Source organism: Labrus bergylta, chromosome 22, assembly GCF_963930695.1.
Source record: "Labrus bergylta chromosome 22, fLabBer1.1, whole genome shotgun sequence".
NCBI lineage: Eukaryota > Metazoa > Chordata > Actinopteri > Labriformes > Labridae > Labrus > Labrus bergylta.
In genome coordinates, this window is record NC_089216.1 from 3,049,385 (window position 1) to 3,070,934 (window position 21,550).

Here is a 21,550-nt window from a genome sequence, read left to right on the forward strand (position 1 = left end):
AACCTGAGCTGTGTCATTTACCTGAACAGGTTAACAGCAGGGGGGTAGTAAAGTGTAGGCTTCTGTGTCAGACAGTAATTGTTGTTTAGATACAGGCGAACAGACCGAGCTTACAGTTAGTCTGACACACACTGACACACACACTGACACACACACATTTTTTAAATATTATCAGAAAATATGCAATTTTTGGTTTGAATTAAAATAAATTATATGTTTAGGGGCGTTAGTAGCTGAATGGTTAGTGCGAGCGCCCCATGAACAGAGGCTGGAGTCCTCCAAGCGTACCGTCTGGGTTCGATTCCGACATGTGGCTCCTTTCCCGTATGATATCCCCTCTCTCTCTCAGGATTTCTGATTTAATCCACTGTCCTGTCTCTACATAAAAGCATAAAAAGCCAATATATCTATGTGTATATAGATATATAATGTATATGGTAAGACACTGCAATTGCTTAACTATGGTGCGCTAAAAGGGACAAAATAGCATCTAATTAATGCCATTTAAAAAATGTATCGGTAAGCCGACATTTCAAAATTATTTTCTTCTTTCTTTGTGTGTTAGAGCACCTCTGACTTAAAAAAAAACAACTTCCTGCGTCTTCATTAAGTAAAAAAGAAAGCGTCCCACTTCTTTACAGCCTCCGCCCTCTGACCTGACGCTGCCAGAGCATTTAAACAGGCTTGTTAATTTACAGGAATTTTAATATGAAGCCAGCAGTTTTACAGGGACATCTAAAAAAACGACCTCCTCATAACTGTCTCTGCTCACCATAAATCAGAAAGTAGACCCCGCCATGTGAGCTTGGAACACAGCTGACAGGTGGAGGAATCGATAAACACTGAAATGATTACATCAAGAGAGACATGGGGGTCCTTTAAATCCTCCCGAAGATCCTTCAACGCTTGTTTGGTTGATGTTAACTTCATGGCAGTAATGACGAGAAAATGAGCTCCCCCGCCTCGAGTCTGTTTATGTTTGTGTGGGCGTCTGATTTGATCGCCTACAGAAACCATAACTGCTCTACAGATAAGGACTGTTGAAACATGTAGAACACAAACACCGACACAGCTCCCACTGTGATCCCCGTCACATGCTCACAACGCCTGCCTGTGTTAATGTGTGTCAGATAAGAGGAGATATTAAAAAATGTAAAATAGAGCCCCGAGGTCGTCATGTAGCGACTGAATGAAGCGAAGCTAGTCAACGTGTTTGAGGATATTTAATTTTTGCAAAGCTGAAACCTCAAGTGAACTTCAAACAATTCTCACAACTGAACAGCGATTTGAGGCTTGTGTTGGCGCCAGTTAATATTAACTTTGTTTTCATTATCATAGCTTAACCAGCACAGGACACAACAAGTTATCTGCTCTAATTACTCATTAAAATATGAATCCATTTTTTTGGGTCCCTCCCTGATCTCCGACTCTATCCACTGTCCTGTCTCTCCATTAAAGGCACAAAAATAAATCTTAAAAAAAACCAAAAAAAAAAACAAGTTAATCAATTTTTAAGCCCATCTATTGAAAAAATGTCTATTTTTTTACGTCTTCTTCTTAAAGGTACAATATGTAGAAATGTTTAGATTAAAATATCTAAATCAATCACAAAAATGTTATTTTTTCATAGAGTACTTGCATTACCTCAAATGTTTCAAACAGTTATCAAAGCCCGAGAAATACGGCATTTTATTGTTGTAACAGGACATGTCTTGTCAAGGCGACCGCCATGACAGACAGAACATTTATCGTTGTCATGGAAACACCGGATGTTACGTCAAAGACCGCCACATAAGGAAGCGAGAGCTGCTACTGAAAGCTGCCGAAATGTTGCTGTATGAGCTGCTGTGATTTTTTTAGTAGGTACATTTTGAAACAGGCTACAATTAGCAGGAGCAACAAGACATAAAATGTTTGTTTTTGTTGCTTTAAAAGCTAATTTAAGCGTAATTGTTGCTTACAATAATGATGGATCATGTTCTCCTATATTCCCCCTTATTGGCAGACTCTCAAGCTAATACCCCTATTTTCTTTTGTTCTAAATATCAGGTAATGTTCGCCTAATCCATAAAGAGATAACTGATGAAGAAAACTGCTCCTGTGATGTGCTGATGCTGTTGGCTCTTTTGGGACGGTTAGAGATGGATTTTATGAGACAGCATCACAAAGAAAGACTTTCAGGTCGACTCACCCTGCTGCCTTTCTCCGGGTTGCACTTGCATCCGCCGCTGCAGTCCAGTCCTCCACATGGCCCGTCATTTGTACCCTGCAGGAATACAAAAAAATAGAAGAAGATTAAAAAAACGATTCTCTGGAAGAATCAACGTGGTAGCATTTAAAAAAAAAAAAATCAATGCCAGCAATTTGCAGTGTCCAAATCAGACATCATGTTGACAAAAAATAATATTATCTTTATATAACACAAACATTTAGATAAAGGAGCATCCGTCAAGAGCTTTGTCTGTGTTTGTTTTTCCTCTATCTCCTCCAGTGTTAGACTTTCATTTTGCTAATCTCCACCCAGCGCACCATGGGAAATAATCTCAGGAATCTAGTTGCAGTGTTGTGTAGATTGCCTTCCTGCAAGACACTCAAGCTTTGCCATATTTCATAGTCTTATAGTCTAGGCATTTCCGTAATCTCAAATCTCCATGTTTTTTACATTTTTGCCAGATTTTCCCACAAAAATATATCCCTTCATCTCAGTATGTCCATGCAACATTTTGAAGTTCATAAACTCCAAGTGCGCTACAGGTTAACCTTGGTGTGTTCAAGGTGGCATTCCTGAGATAGCTTCCAAACATCACGCAGTGCTTTTAGAGTTTAAAAGCCACACAAAGATAACTTTTATAAGCTGACATATGAGTGGCATAAGTTCACATATGTGAGACTCCACAATACACCTATGGAGCTGTGTGGTGGGAGGTGATGGAGCACATGTTGAGCAGTGAGCATATTGTGTTTGCCTTCCATGTACATGTGTGTTTTTGTGCGTCTAATACTGTGTGTGAACCAAACATTTGCGATCTTGTGAATTCAGGAGCACATGTCTCATACGAGTCCACGGTTAATGGGGTCTCTTGGGGGTCAAACTCAAAGGTCAAGGCTGGCATTTCAATGTGATTAGTGGATGAAAGGGTGCTGGCGGGGTGGAGAGATGGGGACAGGAGGGGAGGAGGGACAAAAGGGTGTTGACTGGGGTGTGATGGAGGTTCAGAGGACAGGGGGGTGGGCGAGGTGAGAGTGTGCGGGGTGTATTAGTTCATAAGACCGCAGTCTGAGAGTGTTCATATCCACAATAATCGAGGTCAGGGACCCGTCAGGACCCCTGTAAGTAGTCATCTGCTGGTCTAGTCTGGGTCTCAGTCTTTCATAATAAGAGTCTGGGAAAGACTGCTGTGTATCCCATGTGAAGGCATCTGAGAAATGTTCGGTTTAAGAGTGTCAACAAGAAGAGGACAATAACTGAACAACCCTAGAACATATATATTATTCTTTCTTTTAATCTCTATCTAGATTAGGAATGAACTGAGACATTGGCTGAACGTGACTATCAGCCAATATCTACCCTTTTCAAAGACACCGGCAAAGTCAGTAGTCAATGTTTATCTGTTTTTTTGCATCAATTAAAAGCTGGCAAGCAAGTGTACTAGACGGCTAATCAGGGAAGAGGTTTTCGATTGGGTAGAAGAAGTCACCTGTCGGACAAACTCTAGTTTGTTTTCATGGTCAAATGTGAAAGAAATTATCTGCAGTGTGGGAGTCTTACATCGTCTCTGAGAAAGATCAGTTGCATCAAATGACTTATTGGCTAATTTGTTATGATAAAAGGAATGAAGTACAAAAAACTAGATTGAAGACAATTCCATTAATAGCGGTAAAACACAACATTAGAACTAAAAGCAAAGGAAGAGTGATTAAGGGATTTCTGCTGTACAACTAAGATAAGTTTGCCACCTGCCGGTCACAACAGAATCAGTTAAAACCATGAAAGTTAAAGAAAAAAAAAACGTGGTGAATAAGGAAAAGAAAAACGAGAAGACAGCAAACTTGGCAGAGAACAGACGGAGAGAGAAGGAGGGGAAAGGTCAGTTGCGCTGGTCCTGCTTTCTTCCCTCTGATCTCCTCAACTCCTCTAATCACACTGACAGAAGGAGGGCAAGAGAGGGAGAAAGTGAGCAGGGAAACAGTGAAATTTGGGCTAATGGAGGGAGCAAGGAAGGGGGAAACAGAGGGGATTGAAAAGGAGGTAGTGGACTGGGGCTTAATAGAGAGAGTGGCTAAATTGAAAGGCTGGCAAAGAAACTGAAGAAGAAGAAGGAGCTAAAAATAGAAGCCAAACAAGTGATTTGGAGCATTACAAATTCTGTAATCCAAGAAGGATCTCAAAGGAATCGAAGATCCTGTAAAGGAACTTTAAGCAGCTTTAGTTAAATTAATGCAAAAAAAAATAATGACTCATTGATTTGAGTTCCTCTTCTTAGATATCTTAATGTTATGTTGCCCTCATTATATTTGCTCTTTAATCTATGATCCTTCCTCATGTAAGGATCCAATCAGAGCAGGCGGTCTTAGATTGTGGGATTCATTGTTCTGGGATATGATCCAGCCTCTACCTGAACAGGGCGGAGACGAACTTAAGCACTGATCCTTGCTTCAATTCAATACTGTCCACACCCAGAGCTAAAAGTAAAGGATGATGTGAGCAAACAGAAGCTAAGCCCGCACCTGAGGGAGCACATTCAGTCTTGCTACAAAGGCTGTGGTCTATAGCGCACAATAAAGAATCATTAAAAGGTGAAAAAACACAAAAGGAGCGGGACACGTGAGGGACTTTGGAAGCGTAGACAAATGTGATGTGTCATGACAACATACAATTCTAGACTTGTGAGCATTGTATTTTCCCTGAACCTAAAATGAACACTCAGATTAAACTTCAACAGAACTTTAATAATATCCTCACTTGCCACATAGGTCCTCATTTAAACAGTCAATTGCTGGTCCTCACATAGATAGAAAAACAAGAACTCACAACCATCATGTGTACACACCACAGTACTTCTAGTCTTGTAAGCATTCTTTTTTAAGTCCCTGAATCTAAATTTAACACTCAAATTAAACTACAACAGAACTTTTATAATGTCTTATTGGTCCTCATTTGAACAGTCAATCGCTGGTCCTCACAAGGACAGAAAAACAAGAACTCACAACCATCATTTGTACACACCACTGTACTTCTAGTCTTGTAAGCACCTTTGTTCCAAGTCCCTGAACCTAAAAGTAACACCCGAATTAAACTACAACAGAATATTAATAGTGTCCTGTCTTGCCACAATGGTCCTCGTTTGAACAGTCTGATAATACTGGTCCTCACATAAACAAAAACAAAACAAGAATGCTGGGGTGGCAGATAGCCTAGTATCCACTACAGGGCGCCCCACGTACAGAGGCAAAGGTCCTCATTGAAGCGGTGATAGGTTCAAACCCACTCTTTCCTCCAAAGTTGCTAAACCTGCTTGCTAAAGATTGATAGTCCTTTATTCAAAACAAAGTTTAACTGAAGGAATTCATTTCTGCTACAGGACCAAACATGTATCTCCTAATCTTCTAAGGTTAAACCACTCCAGACAAAAGGCCCGAGCTCATCATTTGCACAAATTCACTGTCATAACGTGATTCAACAGGCACACTTCCAATTGTCTGCATAAATTCCACACTGTGTTCATTCTTTCTCCCATTCTGTCATCCTGGCATTACCCAGCTATGCGCCTTTAAGCTTTAGCTAATGTTCTCCAATCAATCTCTGCTGTTTACTCGTACTTTACTGTCTAAACACTTCCCTGCATGTACATCTAACTGGGAATTTTAAAAGCTGTCTATAATACCTGGCTGCTTAAATTTCCTTCTGTTCATACACCTGAGAGTGGCAGCTAGTGGGTAACGGCTGACGTCTGGACTTGTCTGTTCATTCCTACAGGGTCTGCTGATGTTATTCGGTTGAAGGTTGAGTATAGGGTTTCCCAGAGAGACAACGGCGTGTGATGTGACAGGACATCATTTATTTTTTCACAAAATGTGCTTTGTGCACATTATTTGTGCTGTATGTTAGGTACAGTTAAGATATTGATGGAATGTGGGATCCTCAGTTGGGAAAATCTACAAGAATATGTTATATTCTGTATAAGCAAATATAAGTGCGAGTATTGGGTTATTATTAAATTGATGTGTGGCATTTTCATCTGAAGTGCCCACCCAAGATTGCCACCTCAATAAAGGTGCCACTTATGGATCTCCAAGGGAAAAGTGACCCATGTGTAGGACTTGATAAATTGGCCAAGCAGGAGCTCAAGCATCTCCCTTGCAATATGGAAACCAGGGATTTCCCCTGGAGCCTGAACCAGGAGGTAAGCTCATTGGCTAGGGTATGCTGGCCAGGCATTGACACACTGGGTTTTGTCAGGAACAACCAAAATAAAATGCATGAAGGACCAGACTGCCCTTTGAGCCAACCCATGCACATAAGGATAGGCATTTGGGAAAGATTAATTTCAAGCCTATTGGCAGACAAAGAATTTGAAGGGTCTATGGTGAAGGCCCCTGGGCATCTCAGAAGTGGGTGAAGGAACTTTGAACAACATCTCTAAGGAAGGAACCAGAGCTGATGCAGGAAAGGAAGAAGTACCAACAAGACACACTGGGACATATCTCTCAAACAGCATTGGTTCTGGAAATGAACATCTATAGAGAGGCTATACTTTGGGGAATCTAGCTTCTTGTAATCAGTATCGTCCAGTCCAAACTTTTCAAATTGCTAGTGGGTTCAGGGGTTTGATGAGCAGAAGAAGTATGGTGACAATGTTATACATGAGATGTTGGTTGATTTGTCAATCAAACAAATTACTTGGATCCTGAAGTTCACCCTCCATGCTTTCCATACTTAGTGCTGCATGGATTTGCCTGTCAATCAGCACTCAAATAGAAACAACCAATGGGGGAGCAGAGTTCATTCCAATACCTGTTCATCAAAATGCCAGAACACAATGCCAACAAATGGACGGTATGAATGATTAAGTAAAGGAGAAGCCGTTGTCAATTTTTTATCAACAAATTCTGACTGATTGACAGTGAATGCTGGGAAAATAAATGGACTTAAACACTGTTCGACCCCGGAGGACTTTCTTTACATTTCACCGTCAGCTGAACCTGACAAAGACAAATTACTTATAGGGGAAAAAAATAGATGAATAGAGTTTTTTTGACTGCTTCTGCAAACAAAGAAAGGCAAAGGGACAGGAAAAGATGTGGAGATAAGAGAAAGAAAGAGTATCTCTCCCTTTTGCACTATCATCAGATCTTATCCTTGTTTTGTCTTTCCTGGGTCCCTTTTCATAGTTCATCTTTTTCCTCCTTTCTCTCCATCAAATCCTGCCTTATCTTACCCCCCTTATCACTCCTTGTTTCCATTCTCCTTCATCAAATCTTTCAACTCCCTCACACTCTTCTTCCTCCCTCCTCTGGTACATCTGTGACCCTGACATCTACCACAGGAGACTAGCCAGCTGTGTTTGGGCCTCCAGCACTCATTGTTTACTTCTGTTTATTCCACGCTGCATGTGCAAGCAGTATGGATGTATGTAAGCACATGTGCAAGCTTTGTGTACTCGTACACAAGCTCACGTGAATTTCTGTGATTGCTTCTTATCGACCGGGCCACCCAGCTAGAGTCAGGTCATCTATGACTTGGCCAGACAGCGGAAATTTGCACCACTAAAAGGGACCCAAACAGGACATCACACAAAGCCGGATGACATGGCCGCCAGCTGCAAATGTAAATAAAGTAAACCACTGTTGTTGATTGCATGCAGAAGGCATGTCAGGGGAGGGACTTTAAGGAGGACACAGAGAAGGCACATCACTTTTAGGGCTGACAGTGCAATCAGTAAGGCGTATAGCATTCAAATAAACAGGTCAGGTAAAACAGGCTGTTCACTGAACATTTCCAATATGCTTCAAATCTGCAAATATTTCTCAGAAATAAAAGGCATAAAATATATATAAATGTATGGTTTGTCATTAAGAGGTCAAAACTCAAAGAAACAGTGATGTGGTTTCTGTTGATATCAGTAGTCATGCACTTCGGGACTCCATGAAAGGAGACTAAACCTCATCCTATCTGCGTTTCTCAAGCTCAAATCCAGTTAAGACTATGTTAATGTTGTGAAACGTTTTAAAGTCATCTACTGTAAAATCCAAACATGCTGCACAAAGTGGCTTTCCTGGCAGAGGCAGAGTCAACTGAGATTAAGAGAGCTAAACTCATTCCAAGAGCTGAGTCTCTGCTGAAAGAGGAATGACAGAGTTACAAAAACAAAAAACGTTTACGTCGAGAACAGAGAGAAATTAATATGGACAAGTTGATATATTGGACTTTAATCGGAGCAAATTGACTGTAAAATAAAACTGACAATGACGAATGTGGATGCAAAGGATAAATAAAAAAAGCCTTTCATGTGATTTACAGAACCATATAAATATGATGCCTGCAGGGAAATGTTCTGAAATCAAACAGTCGCAGCAGCAACAGGAGTTTACTGAAACATTTATGAGATATTTATGTTCTGTGACCTTTCTCGCCTTGTATTTGTCCGTAGGTGTTTGAAAACTTTCCAAAATTTTAAGTTACCTAAAAAGTTATCTTCTGCCAGACTCACTCAACGTATAACTCACTTATCGTATGCAAATCTTTCTCCGCAAATGAGCTCTCTGCATCAGCCAGAAAAAGTCTTGCCAAGCGTCTCTGATAACAGCCTAATGCAAGAATGTAGATACCTTGCAGGTACTACTGAGATTACACAACAAAAAAGATATTAAAGCTTCAGAGTGAGAGTCTTGCATAATATGCCCTGTGTTATCTTGCAAATTTAAACTTTTAAATACTATATTTATAACTCAAAAAAGCCCCCCCACTTCCAATTTTCTATCTCTTAATAAAAGCATCAAAAGTCCCAAAATAAAAACCTTAACAAAAAGAACAAATATAAAACTGCATAGTAAAACGTTTGAATATCACAACACTGCAGATATACTACGTTACAAGTAAGGCTGTGGCCTCCACCTCCACCAGTAACCACAACCACCCACTACAAATACTCAGGCCGATAAAATGCCCATTCTCAAAAATTAAGGCGCAGTTTCTCGTTTCAAGGACTGAAACTGGACTTCATACTAGAATCCTATAGTATTACATTTGCCAGGTTTTGCACAATGCAATGTTATGTTGCTACAGTACATTGTAACTAGTGAGTCAGTTGGGATCAGGTGGATCAGTGGATTGAACATAAACATAAAGGAGTAGAATTCAAAGTCCCATAAAATGTTAATTCTCAAGAATATTTTCTGAAGCATGGTAAAAGTGAATTTTTACAAAACGTCCAGTTATTCCACTCCTGATAATAAATAACACAAATTTGTACTCGTTTGAACACTTGAAAAACCTGTATAAGATGCTGCACACACACACACACACACACACAACTCTATTTCCTCTGGCTATGTATTCTGCAGTTGTGATGGAAAAGAAACGTTGCTATTAGACAGGATTAGGACACTACTTGCCTAGCCTTGTTGGCTCTCCGTCTTTCTTTTGCTTACATTCTTTTTTTCACCTCATGAACATAATTAGAGTCTTAAGGGGGGAAATTTATCAATTTTATCATGTTTTTTAAGAACAAAATGAACCGAGGCGAGAATGGGCATGCATGCTGAACAGGAGCTAGGTAACATGTTTGTGCTAAGAGCACTCGTGCAGGTTAATGTCGTATGTCCTCAGGTACTGTTCCTGGTATTTCAAGCCCTGCCCAGGTACTTAAGTGTGTCTCTGAGTGTAGATGTTATCAGTAAAAGGAGGATTAATCTGCATTGACAGAATGATCTGTGATACTTTCGTGATAACTGTGCCCCACCTAGCCTCTTTTAATGGGTGTTCACACGACCTTTATAGGTCATGGATGCTTTAAATGCATAAATCAGGAATTCACAGAGTTTTCTCAGGGCTATAACCAAAAATGTATTTTCAGAAAAATCTAAAAAATGCAGGTAAGTTATTGTAAGTGTCACTTTTTATTCGCCATTTCATGATATCCAGTACTGGAAGAGAGTGAGACATCCTGACACCAACATCAAGTTAAGCCAGCTCCTATTTTAAGTCCATTGATTGTTTAATTTTACAGTACAATAGTCTAGTAGTAAATAAAGTACTATTGGAATCGAAGTATTGAAAATACAAACACATTCTTTTTCCTCTGTCTCAAATAAATAGTTTAAACCAATGAAAACACCAAATTGACTCAATTGAGCACAGATATAATCTTTCACTTCAGTTAAGTCACAGCTAGTGTTGGATATTGTCAACCTAAATGCTTGAAACTTTTCAACAATGAGATGTTGATGTCGATATAATAGTCAATGTCTCTGCTATCAAAGACCTTCTCAGCCATTACCAATGGACCATCGCATCATCAATGGCCAGACATTTGACACTTGCCTTTCCTGGTAATAGCCTCGAGACAGCGCTGGCATGCACATTCTGAACAATGTCTTAAGGTGAACAACATCTATTTCCCCCACTCTACAAAGGACTTGATCCCCTTATAATAGTACATGTGATCACGCCAATGGGGACATAAATACTCTTACCCCAGCAACCAACACCAATGTGACCTCACAGCGTGATCTCACAGGATCACGTGATCACAAGATACTCCTACGACCAATGTTTCAGGTCTCAGCTCCCCTGTTGGTATTCAGACTGCCAGCCAACACGCAGTCAAACCCTCTGCATCGTCAGAACCTGAGCTTCCGGTAGGGGTTTTGGTTTCTCTTTTGCCTGCTCTACAGTCCAAAGCTATAAATCAACTCTCTGTGCAGGACTGTGACATGAAAGTAGACCCAGACCACCAAGTATAGAACAGTGAGTCAGTTATCAGGTGCATGCAGGGTCAGCAATAATTGCAGTGGTTGGAAGAAACACCTATTTTAATGTATATTGGACTGAAAGAGAAGCGTCTTGTATTATCTAACGTTAGTACCATCAAATAAAACTCAAACAAATAACTTCAAAATGAAAACAGCCCCTTTAGCAATCATAATTCTTTTATCCCGACAACAAAATTCGGAATTCCCCTTCCATGCAAATTTTATTTCATTGTTTCAGTCGTCACTCCCATTGCCGGTGGAAAATGATTGCTCATCATATTTATAACCCGATGTTGAAAGACTGACTGCAGTCAGGGTCTAAATTTATCCGTACATCCTCCACCTTTCAACACAGACACAGACACACTTGGAATGAACCTCCTTAACTCTTGGCGTGCCAATAAAGGCGGCCGGCTGCCCACTGGCAAAACGGGCACCAACAACCAGGAACAGGCAGCTTCACGCCAGCTGAGCTCACTGATGTCATCCGCGGCAATAATAAAAAGATCCCCTTAGACGTTGCATGCAGCGAATTTCTGCAGTCAATACAGACAGAGACAAAGGAAGAGACTCAAGGTTGAAGCCAAAACAAACTGTGCGCCACTGTCTGGACAAGAGCGCAGACAAAGAGAGGGAAGAACGCAGCGTGAGCAATGCAGCAGATGATATGTGTGTTTAGGTGTAAATCAGTCATAAATTACACACCAGGAACAGATGAGAAAGGAAGGATTGGCACTAAATGATGGCTAGGAAAAGCTGTTGACACCACACTTTTTTGCAGACTGTCATGTTTTGACTCGTGAACCAAGACAATACAATGGTGGAACATTTATAGGGATTAGACTGAAAACAAGAATACTTTGACCTGTTCCTGAAAGGTTAAAAATTTGTGGGTACAATCGATCAAAAATTAGACCAATATTTCCTCTACAATTTCTGGCAAATTGAAAGAATTTCATGCCTTGAAAAGTGATAGTTAAGGCCAAATCAGGGAACTCTTGGTATTAATATGACCACCAATTTAGAGGAAAAAACAGGTGATGAAGCAGGGGTGTGGCTGCCTTATGATTGACAAGTCTAAACTGTAGCAAAGTGTATCCACCCTCTCAATTTGACTCTAAATGGCCAATTCTAAAACGGCCAAAACGCCAACAAAATGCCCGCAAGATACTAAGACCATATGCAGTATTTGCTCATTGATTTCATTCATCATCTCTAAAAGGTCTTACACACCAACCAAGAGACAATGAATGAAAAGCCACATCAGTTAAGCAGCAAAGGCGTAGACTATTGTAGTTTACATATCACCTTTGTTGGCAACACACACTGGCAATAATTAAAAAGGAAATTCAGAGGGGGAAAAAGAAGGAAAGGTTTTTGGCTGAGATGGTTCTCCAGTCTCTCCACCTCACACAGCTTCATTCAGAGCTGAGTAAAAGAACTCTACAAACTTTATCTACATCTTTTAATTTTGTCCTGGCAGCCTGAACGTACACAAAGCACTGCCGGGCCAAAAGTGCTCTGGGACTATTTTCACAGTAAACAGGTGGAGTCGAGGTTCTGCAAGTAAAACATTCCATTTTTGTCCAAGCACCTGGGTTTGGTTTTGGTCCTGTGACTCCTCCGACGCTCGTTTTGCTGAGGGGATAATAACTCTGATGAATCACTTCCCCTCTCGACTGTTGATAAAACAAAACTTTAGATGTAACCACAAAATGTTTAGACAGTTTGACAAATTAGCTCTACACGGAGACAAGTAACATTACACCACATGGCGGGGAAATATTAGACCACAATGAAGTATTTATGATTGGATTTCAATTAGATTAGCGGAGTAGAGCCAACAAGACATGTGATGCTAAAGATAATATTTACAACACACATTCAGATTGTAATACTAGAGGATGTGTTAGTGTAGCAAACTGTTTGGATTAACTGATGAATATGAACAGAGCTACGAGCCTACAGTAGACAAACTGCAGAGTAGTAGACATGAAATAAACCCGTCACTGCCTCTTAAGTTGTTATTTTTTAACTTAAAATATTCCCTACAGCCTGAAATGAGTTATTTTTAGAAGTCAAACATGGAGAATGGAAAAGGCTTTGTTGGAACATTTTGGTTCAGACATGCAGGATGCCCAACAGATGAATCCTCCACATCGACAGGGGTCCCCAAATTGCTAATAACATCATGTTAGCGTGCTAAGATGTTGAATGTTATAAATATAAGCTGTGAGCCAATCAAGATTTGTAAAATGAAATCTGGATCTTTGCTGAACGGTATATGGAGCATGCACGATCGCAGTGACCACGATCAGGGCTTTAATCGGCGTTCTTTGTTCTATGTTTTTTAGATAGACTGTGACTTTGTATTGCTGTGATGTGTTGTTTTTTATGTTTCTTTGAATGCTGAATCTCCCATCAACACAACAATTTTATATCTTTGAAAATTCGACATCATGCATCCCAATAAACTGAACAACAATTATTTGAGAATTTCCTTTTAAAAATTTTTAACTATGGAATTGATTGCTGGGATATGCAGATTTGTTAATTGATATGCAAAAAGAGTTACAATTGCAATGTATTGATATTTATTAAAAAAGTCAGTCCTTAACAGCTCTGTAAATGCTAGCATCTGGTACATTTGTGGACTTGAACGCAGATTCAAATGCTAAAACATAATCCAAACTTAAAACTTTCTCCAACAAAAAAACCCCAAAATGCATTCAAACTTAACTTCACTATTCAGGGTACAACTACAAGCACGTTAAACACACACACACACACACACACACACACACACACACACACACACACACACTAAGTGACAGTGCCCACCCTCTTGATAAGTGCTATGATAATCACCCCTTTGAAATACATTAAACACCCCTCGCCTGGAGGGGCAGACGAGGGGCTTTGAAGAGGAGAGGGGAGGTGAATGGAGGGATGGAGGAGCAGATAATGGAGGAGTTAACCTAAACCAGAAGAAAACACCGGCGGCTGCAAGACGTAATGGCTTCCAACAGGTACGCAGGGAGGCAGAGCTATGGGATGAAAAGAGAGGAAGTAATGGTGGACAGGTGGGGCCGATGGTGTGAAAATAATCTTGTGTGGGAATGATGGGAGGACAAGGATGGAGGAAGAGGAGGAGGAGGAGGAGGATAAGATCTGGTTTCAGACTTCTGTTTTGTGTCTCGGAGCGATGTCTAAAAAGGAATAAGGGGAGGGGGGGAATGTGTACATATATGTGTATGTGTGGTGAATTGTGTGTGTGTGTGTGTGTGTGTGTGTGTGGTGTGTACATGACAATAGGACAGCAATTACAGCTCATGTATTGGAGGGAAGAAATCTGAGATATGGCTAATGTGCCTCATAAGAGCAAAGAATCCTGTCACATAGCTGTGCCCTTACCCAGAGGCCCTCTCAAACACACACACATACACACACACACACACACACACACACACACACACACACACATACACATACATAGAAAGTACTTCTTAACGTGTAGTTTAAGGTTTCAGCAGGACAACAAGTGTAAACTGATCGGTGGGTCCCCATGGATCACCATGAAGGATAAATGCCCCTGAACACTGATATACGTGCGTGTGTGTGTGTGTGTGTGTGTGTGTGTGTGTGTGTGTGTGTGTGTGTGTGTGTGTGTGTGTGTGTGTGTGTGTGTGTGTGTGTGTGTGTGTGTGTCTGTGGACTTAAGTCAGAATGACAGGCTGGTTAAGGTCCCCTTGTCTGTCACAGTCCTCTCTCTGTGATAATATCAGTTTGGGCCCACAGGGCGGCTTTTACTGCTCTTTGAACTGTTTAAAAAAAAAAGAGGCACAGCAGCAACCTAACACCTCACACTCAAGCGTCACGAGGTTAAAAACAAGCTGCCTGCTAAATTAAAGCTCGCCAAACTCCACGTGTTACGGTAAACTTAAACAAATATGACCTGGACCTTACTGTGTGTCACACTTTGCATTGCCCTGATTGGTCGTAGTACCAAGATACTTCTCATCTGTGCCTGTTAAAAACCTGTTTTTGGAGAAAGAGACATTTTTATTAGCCAATTAGCATGCTAGGCTATTTGGCTAGTTACGACTGTGAAATGCCAGACTAAAACTGGCTAGAAAGTTACTTGAAAGACAACACTTAAAACGTCTTGCTGAGGTGGATTATCAGTATGAAACATAGACTTGTTAAAAAGTGGACGCAGGCGTTTTTGGAGAAAACATTTAGATTGATTGAATAACAGGCAAAGAGGGGGAGCTGACGTGGGCCTTTTCCTGTCAAACAACTAAAACCGAGACCAACCCTAATTATGCAACTATATGAATACATCTACAATGGACGAGTTATAAGACCCAAATTGATTGATTGGTTTGCCAAGCAGCTGAAATGTCTTTTAGGACAGAAACTAAACCTCATGTGGACTCTGACCTCCTTACAGACTGTTTATATTCATCATGACTAAATCATCCCATCGAGTATTTTTTTGACTGATGTGATCCAGACTGTCCCCACCCGTCTGCTTCCTCAAACAGGTCAAAACAAACACCAAGGATTATTCAAAAAGTGCAGCGTGACTCCTGTTTGAGCTTTAATAGAGTTTCCCACCCTGCAGCCGGGTGAAGCTAGTCAGCGTAATGAGTGAGATTTAATAGACTGAAGCTGACGCCGCCAGCTAGTCAGGAAGGTAAAAAGTGAAACTTAATAGAGGGCACAATTCCTGCGGTCTTGTTACACTGCTGCAGGCTCTCAGGTGTGAGAGTGTTTGGGGTCAGCGGGGCTGGAATTCCCCCCCCCCCCCTGTGTTTGTGATCAGATGAAAGGATGCGGCTCCCCTTGCGGTCAGAAATGTCCATGAAAGCTTCTGACACTCGCCCCAACGATGAATCAGAGCTTCTGATTTAACCTCTTGTGGTTTTTAATCTAATCCATCTGGCCGAACAGTTTCAACATCAGCAGACTGCGGCATCAGTGAAACGCACGCTCTCTCTTATTTTACATGTTTAAACGCTTCAATCAGCAGGAAGCAGACGACTGAAGATTCAGCTGATGGACGGATAGAGAGTGAGTCAGCAGGTGGAACATTTTTCAGTCTGTCTCATAAATCATAAATCCCCAAAACGTTGTGATCAAACATGTGAAGAGGCAGGAGAAGAAGAAGAGCGTCTGATGGTGGTTTGATGGAGTCTGGTGGCGTGGACCAACTTTAACCACATGAAAGAGAAAACGAGGCGTGTGGTTTGTGCTGTTTTGCCATAATGACCTGACTCACCAAAGATTTAGGAAAGGTGAGGTCAAGAGAGAGCGTGTGTGTGGGTGTGTGCGTCTCAGTTGGGTTGTCTTTCGGCCTGCAGGTGTGGAATTCAGCAGTATGCACACGCAGAAGTCAACACACATAAAAGCCGTTTTCACACATGCACTCCTGAAAATGTCTACAGGATTTTCAGGAGGACTGCCTCTGGAAATCTCCCTGATCTGGTTGGTTTCACACATGCACCTCACGGCGGGAGACTGTAGCTGTCGAACGGGAAGGGGGAGCAGCCCCTCCCCCGCTCACTCGAGGTGAATTCTCCTGATTATAACTTTGCTGCGTTCTCACATCAGATCACTCATGCTGAAAAAATACTCGGGGGGCTGGCAGGAGAAACTCTGAATAAAGTCCAAGAAAAAAAAGGGAATTCACTTCAGGAATTTCAGGAGTTTTGTGCAGGTGTGAAAGCACTCGAAGAGTCACAGAGACAAAAAGCAATGGATGCATTTATCCCCTTAGACACATAAATACACATTATTTATTCAGATGTATACCAACGAATTGTGCTGCTAGTTCAAGACACACAGATAATTGGCCAGCCCTCGTCTCACACCACCTCGACAGGAGGGAAGGAATCAGGGGAGAGAAGTTGCACCTTTGTTAGTAAGACTTCCGTTGCTAAAAATAGTTCCTGGCTGGCAGAAGGAAGAGCAGTCCAAGGCGTTGTTTGGCACGGCGGCGTGATACAGTGAGGTAACCCGAGGAGACGTTGGCTCACTGACACTGAAGCTTTTTACGTTTGTTTGAAGCCAGGTCAACATCATTTTTTCATGTCTTTTTTGTTTCTGCTTGTTAGATTTGGATTTCTTTAATGAATGCTTTTAGCCCAGTAAAAAGAAAGATGATTGCACATTATAACCATGGAGCACCCCCTATTGTACTTGTACCTACCCTCCATCAATCGCTGCTACATGAGGTCCAGTGACCCCTGTGACATGATGAGAGCTGTAATCTTAACACACTCGGAGCACGGTGTGATGTCCTTACATGGACAGAAGTGACACCTTGTGTACGCTCCTTCTGACCTCTCTGAACTGGTTTTTTACATTTCTTCGCACCAGGAGATCTAAATATTTTAAAATAAGCAAAATTGTAATCGACAAACTGGGATGTCTATATAAGGTAAAAGTTCCCTTAAAAAAAAAAAATGTTCAAAGACGCGGGACAACATGGACGGACAGCAGCTGCTTCAGTCTGGCAGAGAACTCTGAAGAAGCCTTGTGTAACCGTGCAAACCAGAATTTACATTATGGACACCTGTTTGGTTACCACGGCAACAGAAAATGACCTACTGGGACTGGAAATCGCGTGTTTGAAGTTCCATTATTTCACATTTATAAAAAATAAAAAATGGAAGGCTTTTATTTTGAAGTCTTAAGCCGGGAGTGCTTTACTTGCTGTTTGAATTCCCCCTGCTTTTATTTTTAAATAAAGTAAGGCCCTTCTGGTAGATGAGGTTAGGGAACCCCAAACTGACGTCAAACAGCTCAAAGGATCGGTAACAAAGGTCGATGAGAGACACTGAGGACGACTAACTACGGTGCGCCTAAAGGGACAAAATAGCCTGAGATTAATCATGATAAAAAGATTAAGTAAATGTTGACAGCCATACTTATAAGTAGCCTGCATGCAGAAAAAACTCCTTCCTGTTTTCTATGTTTTTTTCGGTAGATCCCCCCCCTCTCCCCTTACTAGTCAATCAGCTTTTCAGCAGCTCTTAAGGCAGCATGGTGAGGTTAAAATATCACCCTGACACTCCCTCCTTTGTGAGCTGATCTCCTCTTTCTCTCTCTCAGTCAGGCGTGTAGTCCATCGTGTGTTTGTGTGTGTGTGTGTGTGTGTGTGTGTGTGTGTGTGTGTGTGTGACAGACGGAGGGGGAACAACAGAGTTACCTTCGGACCATCAGACTCTGATGGGAACCAGTAAATCAGAGCCTGAAGCTGTGAATGGGACGAGGAGAAAGGAGAGTGAGGAGGGTATAATAAAAAAAAGTTCAGATGTAGGAATGTTTCTGTCAGAGGAGAGAGAGAGAGAGAGAGAGAGAGAGAGAGAGAGAGAGAGAGAAACAGAAGTCATTCATATTAATTGTCGCAGAATAAAACTGATTCTATCTTATCTAGGGCTGTCAGTGTTAACACGTTAATCGCAGTGGGGTTAAGGTCAGAAGTTAGTCTGCCAAGCCCTGTGATTGGCAGTCCAGGGCGTAACCCCGCCTCTCGCCTCAATCAGACGATGACTTACAGCTCCTGCTTCCATCGACAGCAGGTTTAAACTTTAAAGTCGTCTCACAGTCTCCCGTCTCCCATCTATATATTCTCTCCATACAGGGTTCTTTAGGTGTAATAATGTAAACAGAAGGATTCAGGTGGGTAATTTACCCTAACCCTGTGATCAGACGTGTGCCATGTGGAGCCCACTGTGCGTTTAAAAAAAAAAAAAAGTTTGCCCTCAGGTCGGAGCTCACAGAAAAGAAAGGACGATGAGAGAAACTGAGATTTAAGAGAATAAAAGGAAAGAAAGAAAAGCAGCAGCGGGGGATCATTTTACACGACGGACAATCAGGGGAGGAGGGAGTACTTCATCAGAACGTCCCACCCTTTGACAGACTTTTCTGTGGTCCATACACGCTGTATAGATAATGAGAGGGAGGCGTCGGGGGTTCCTGAGGCGATGAATTATGTGTACATCAACACGTGAAGAAGAAGAAGCTCGTTAGATAAAGGCGTGCGGAAGCTGCGGTTTGTAGTTTGAACTGATGAAAGTGAAGCTCTGTAGGTGACATCGTTTTAAAAAAACACTCCTTCCTGTAACTCCCTGAGTCAACAACAAACAGCGAGAGGACGTTCAGGATTAAAGAATGAATGCAAAAGAAAGGACACCTTAAAAAAAACACTGCAGGCATCGTAAGGTTCACAGCTCGAGTGACTTGGGTGTGACGTCACTCTAACCCTGAGATCCGAGATCTGAGTTCTGAAGTAAATGGATCCATTAGCATTAGCAACATTTAGCAAAGTAGCAGCGGCAAAAAAAACAAACTGGCTATGGGCCGCGACTTTAAAAATCCCGACTCTGTGCACACGATGTCCCGATTTCAGTGGGGGGCAAAGTCTCCAAAGTTCAATAACTCCAGGTGATAACAACAAATGCAGACTTTTTTTTATTTTTTATGTCTGATCCTCAGATGATAGAATTCAGCTTTTGATGTCTGAGCAGCCTCATAAGGCCGCACAGAGCATGTACACGTACCTTTACAGGAACTAATGCCACATTAAAGGTTCATTCTACCAGTTAAAACATAAAGCTTTAGATAAAGTTATGCTAAATGTGAATAAATCCACACACACACACACACAGCGTGGTTTGCATGCAGGTTTTAGCATGCTAGAACAGGGCAGCAGCAGAGAAATGTCTTTTATACCTGCAGGCCAGACTGTGTTGACATATTTCTATTATTAAAAAAACATCAATCTGGATACCAAAGACAACAGCTCGCCTGCAGGAGAACTCGTATAAAAGGAAAGTTTGGACTGGGTGGGGGCGGGGGTGGCGGGGGTGGGGGTGGCATGTTGAAGCAAAATGAGAGTTTGACAATATCTACTCCAGCAAACAGACAGATAACTCTGCATGCTTGCACGCAACCGAGGACACGAAGAAGGATGTACAAGTTAGTTTTGTTCATCACCAAAAAGGAAAGGTCTTTTCATAAAGTTTGGAACGTTGACGTTTTTGCGTTTTGAGTCCCAAACGACGAACTCCTGCAAAACTTAAATGATGACTTCTCCAAGGTTGGGGCGAGTTGGGGGTCGACAAGCAGCAAAGGGCCAAAGCCGGATCCCAACCCATGACCACTGCGACGAGGACAACACTTCTGTACATGGGGGGCGCAAATCATAACCGCTAAGCTACCTGCGGCATATGTGTAAAACTTTTTTTATCTGTAATGAACAACTTTAGAGCAGACAGAGGAAGGGCCCCGTCTGAGATCTCAGGCGGCCCTCCTAGGGGTCCCCCGAACCACAGGTTGGAAACCACTGCCATGCAGGCTTTAGAATGTGCAAACTGCAGATATCTGGGTTACCGTTAAAAACGCCTCAATGGCAGCAGTCTCTTTTTCCTTCACAGCTTTTTATCACTATCCAGTTACATTTGTCGCTCTGCAATATTTAGAGGAGATGTGATGACATTTCAATCTCCTCAACCAAAGAAATTAAACTGTAAAAGTTGAAATTTGAAGCCGGATTCCAATTTACGACCACTGCGTCGACGACTACATTCTCCGTACATGGGGCACACATCATAACCGCTGGACTGTCCGGCCCCCCTTTGCATGTTTATTCCCTGATTCCCTTTTTACAACTCAATTTCGACTCTTTTATGAACTTTAGTGTTAACCGGCTTTCATCATCTTTTAGCTTAAGTTGTAAAATATATCAGTACGTCCATCAGTGCATAGGCTTCTGGTGGTTTCTGTGGAAATGTTCAGAGCGTTGCGCCTGCAAGTCGACGCTGAGGGTCTAATGTCTCGCCTCTAGAACAAATTCCTTTCGCGTTTCTTCTTTGTGAAACAGCCTCTAAAATAAATCTCCTCCAGTAATGCCTTTGTATAGGTTAAGAGAAAGTGAGCGACTGTTCACTAACTCTGTCCTGTAGCAGTGATTTTCAGCTGTCTGCATTCTGCCAGCTCCTCTTTAGACGCGCAGGATTTACCGTCAGCCTCTCTCTGGTATCCAGGTGCTATGCAATACAAACAGCATCCAAGCATTTCCTTCACATGTACGCCGTGTAATGAAGAGCCGGCATTAATGGGAGCATGGAGCCAGAGGAGGACATATATTGCCTGAAACATCCCGACACATACCGCCGCTCAGTCTGCAGTCTACATGTGACGAGCATCTGCTATAAAGGTTGTTTAGGATACTTTTGGGAAAAGTCCAGAAACATTGTGTTGCGCTTGGATACCAAAATAAACTTCTTATACATGTGACAGCGACTTCCTGACTTCCTCCCAGGTTGTGCCGAAACATGCTTGTATGCGCTTGTGCAATATGCCTGAGATGCAAATATGACCCGTCTATAGTTGTTACAAAATGTCACACAAGTTAAACATTTCCTGGAGCATGTAATTAGATGTTGTGGACAGATTTGTGAATGTAATTATTATAATTACAGAGGTGGGTTTTTTTTTTTAAGCTCAGGATTTATGTGGCTTTGTTGATGAAAGATAAGATGAAGAAAAGCAGATACAGAAGATG

The 21,550-nt window shown here is 41.7% G+C and overlaps 1 protein-coding gene across 3 annotated transcripts in view; it reads right to left on the reverse strand.

Annotated features, from left to right (window-relative positions):
* Positions 1-21,550, reverse strand: part of col4a6 (collagen, type IV, alpha 6) — a 114,346-nt gene that overhangs the window by 47,024 nt on the left and 45,772 nt on the right. For all 3 annotated transcript variants that reach the window (XM_065950433.1, XM_065950432.1, XM_065950431.1), the window contains exon 4: positions 2,192-2,266. In XM_065950433.1, the coding sequence (XP_065806505.1) occupies positions 2,192-2,266 (75 nt within the window). The remainder of the gene's footprint in view (positions 1-2,191; positions 2,267-21,550) is intronic.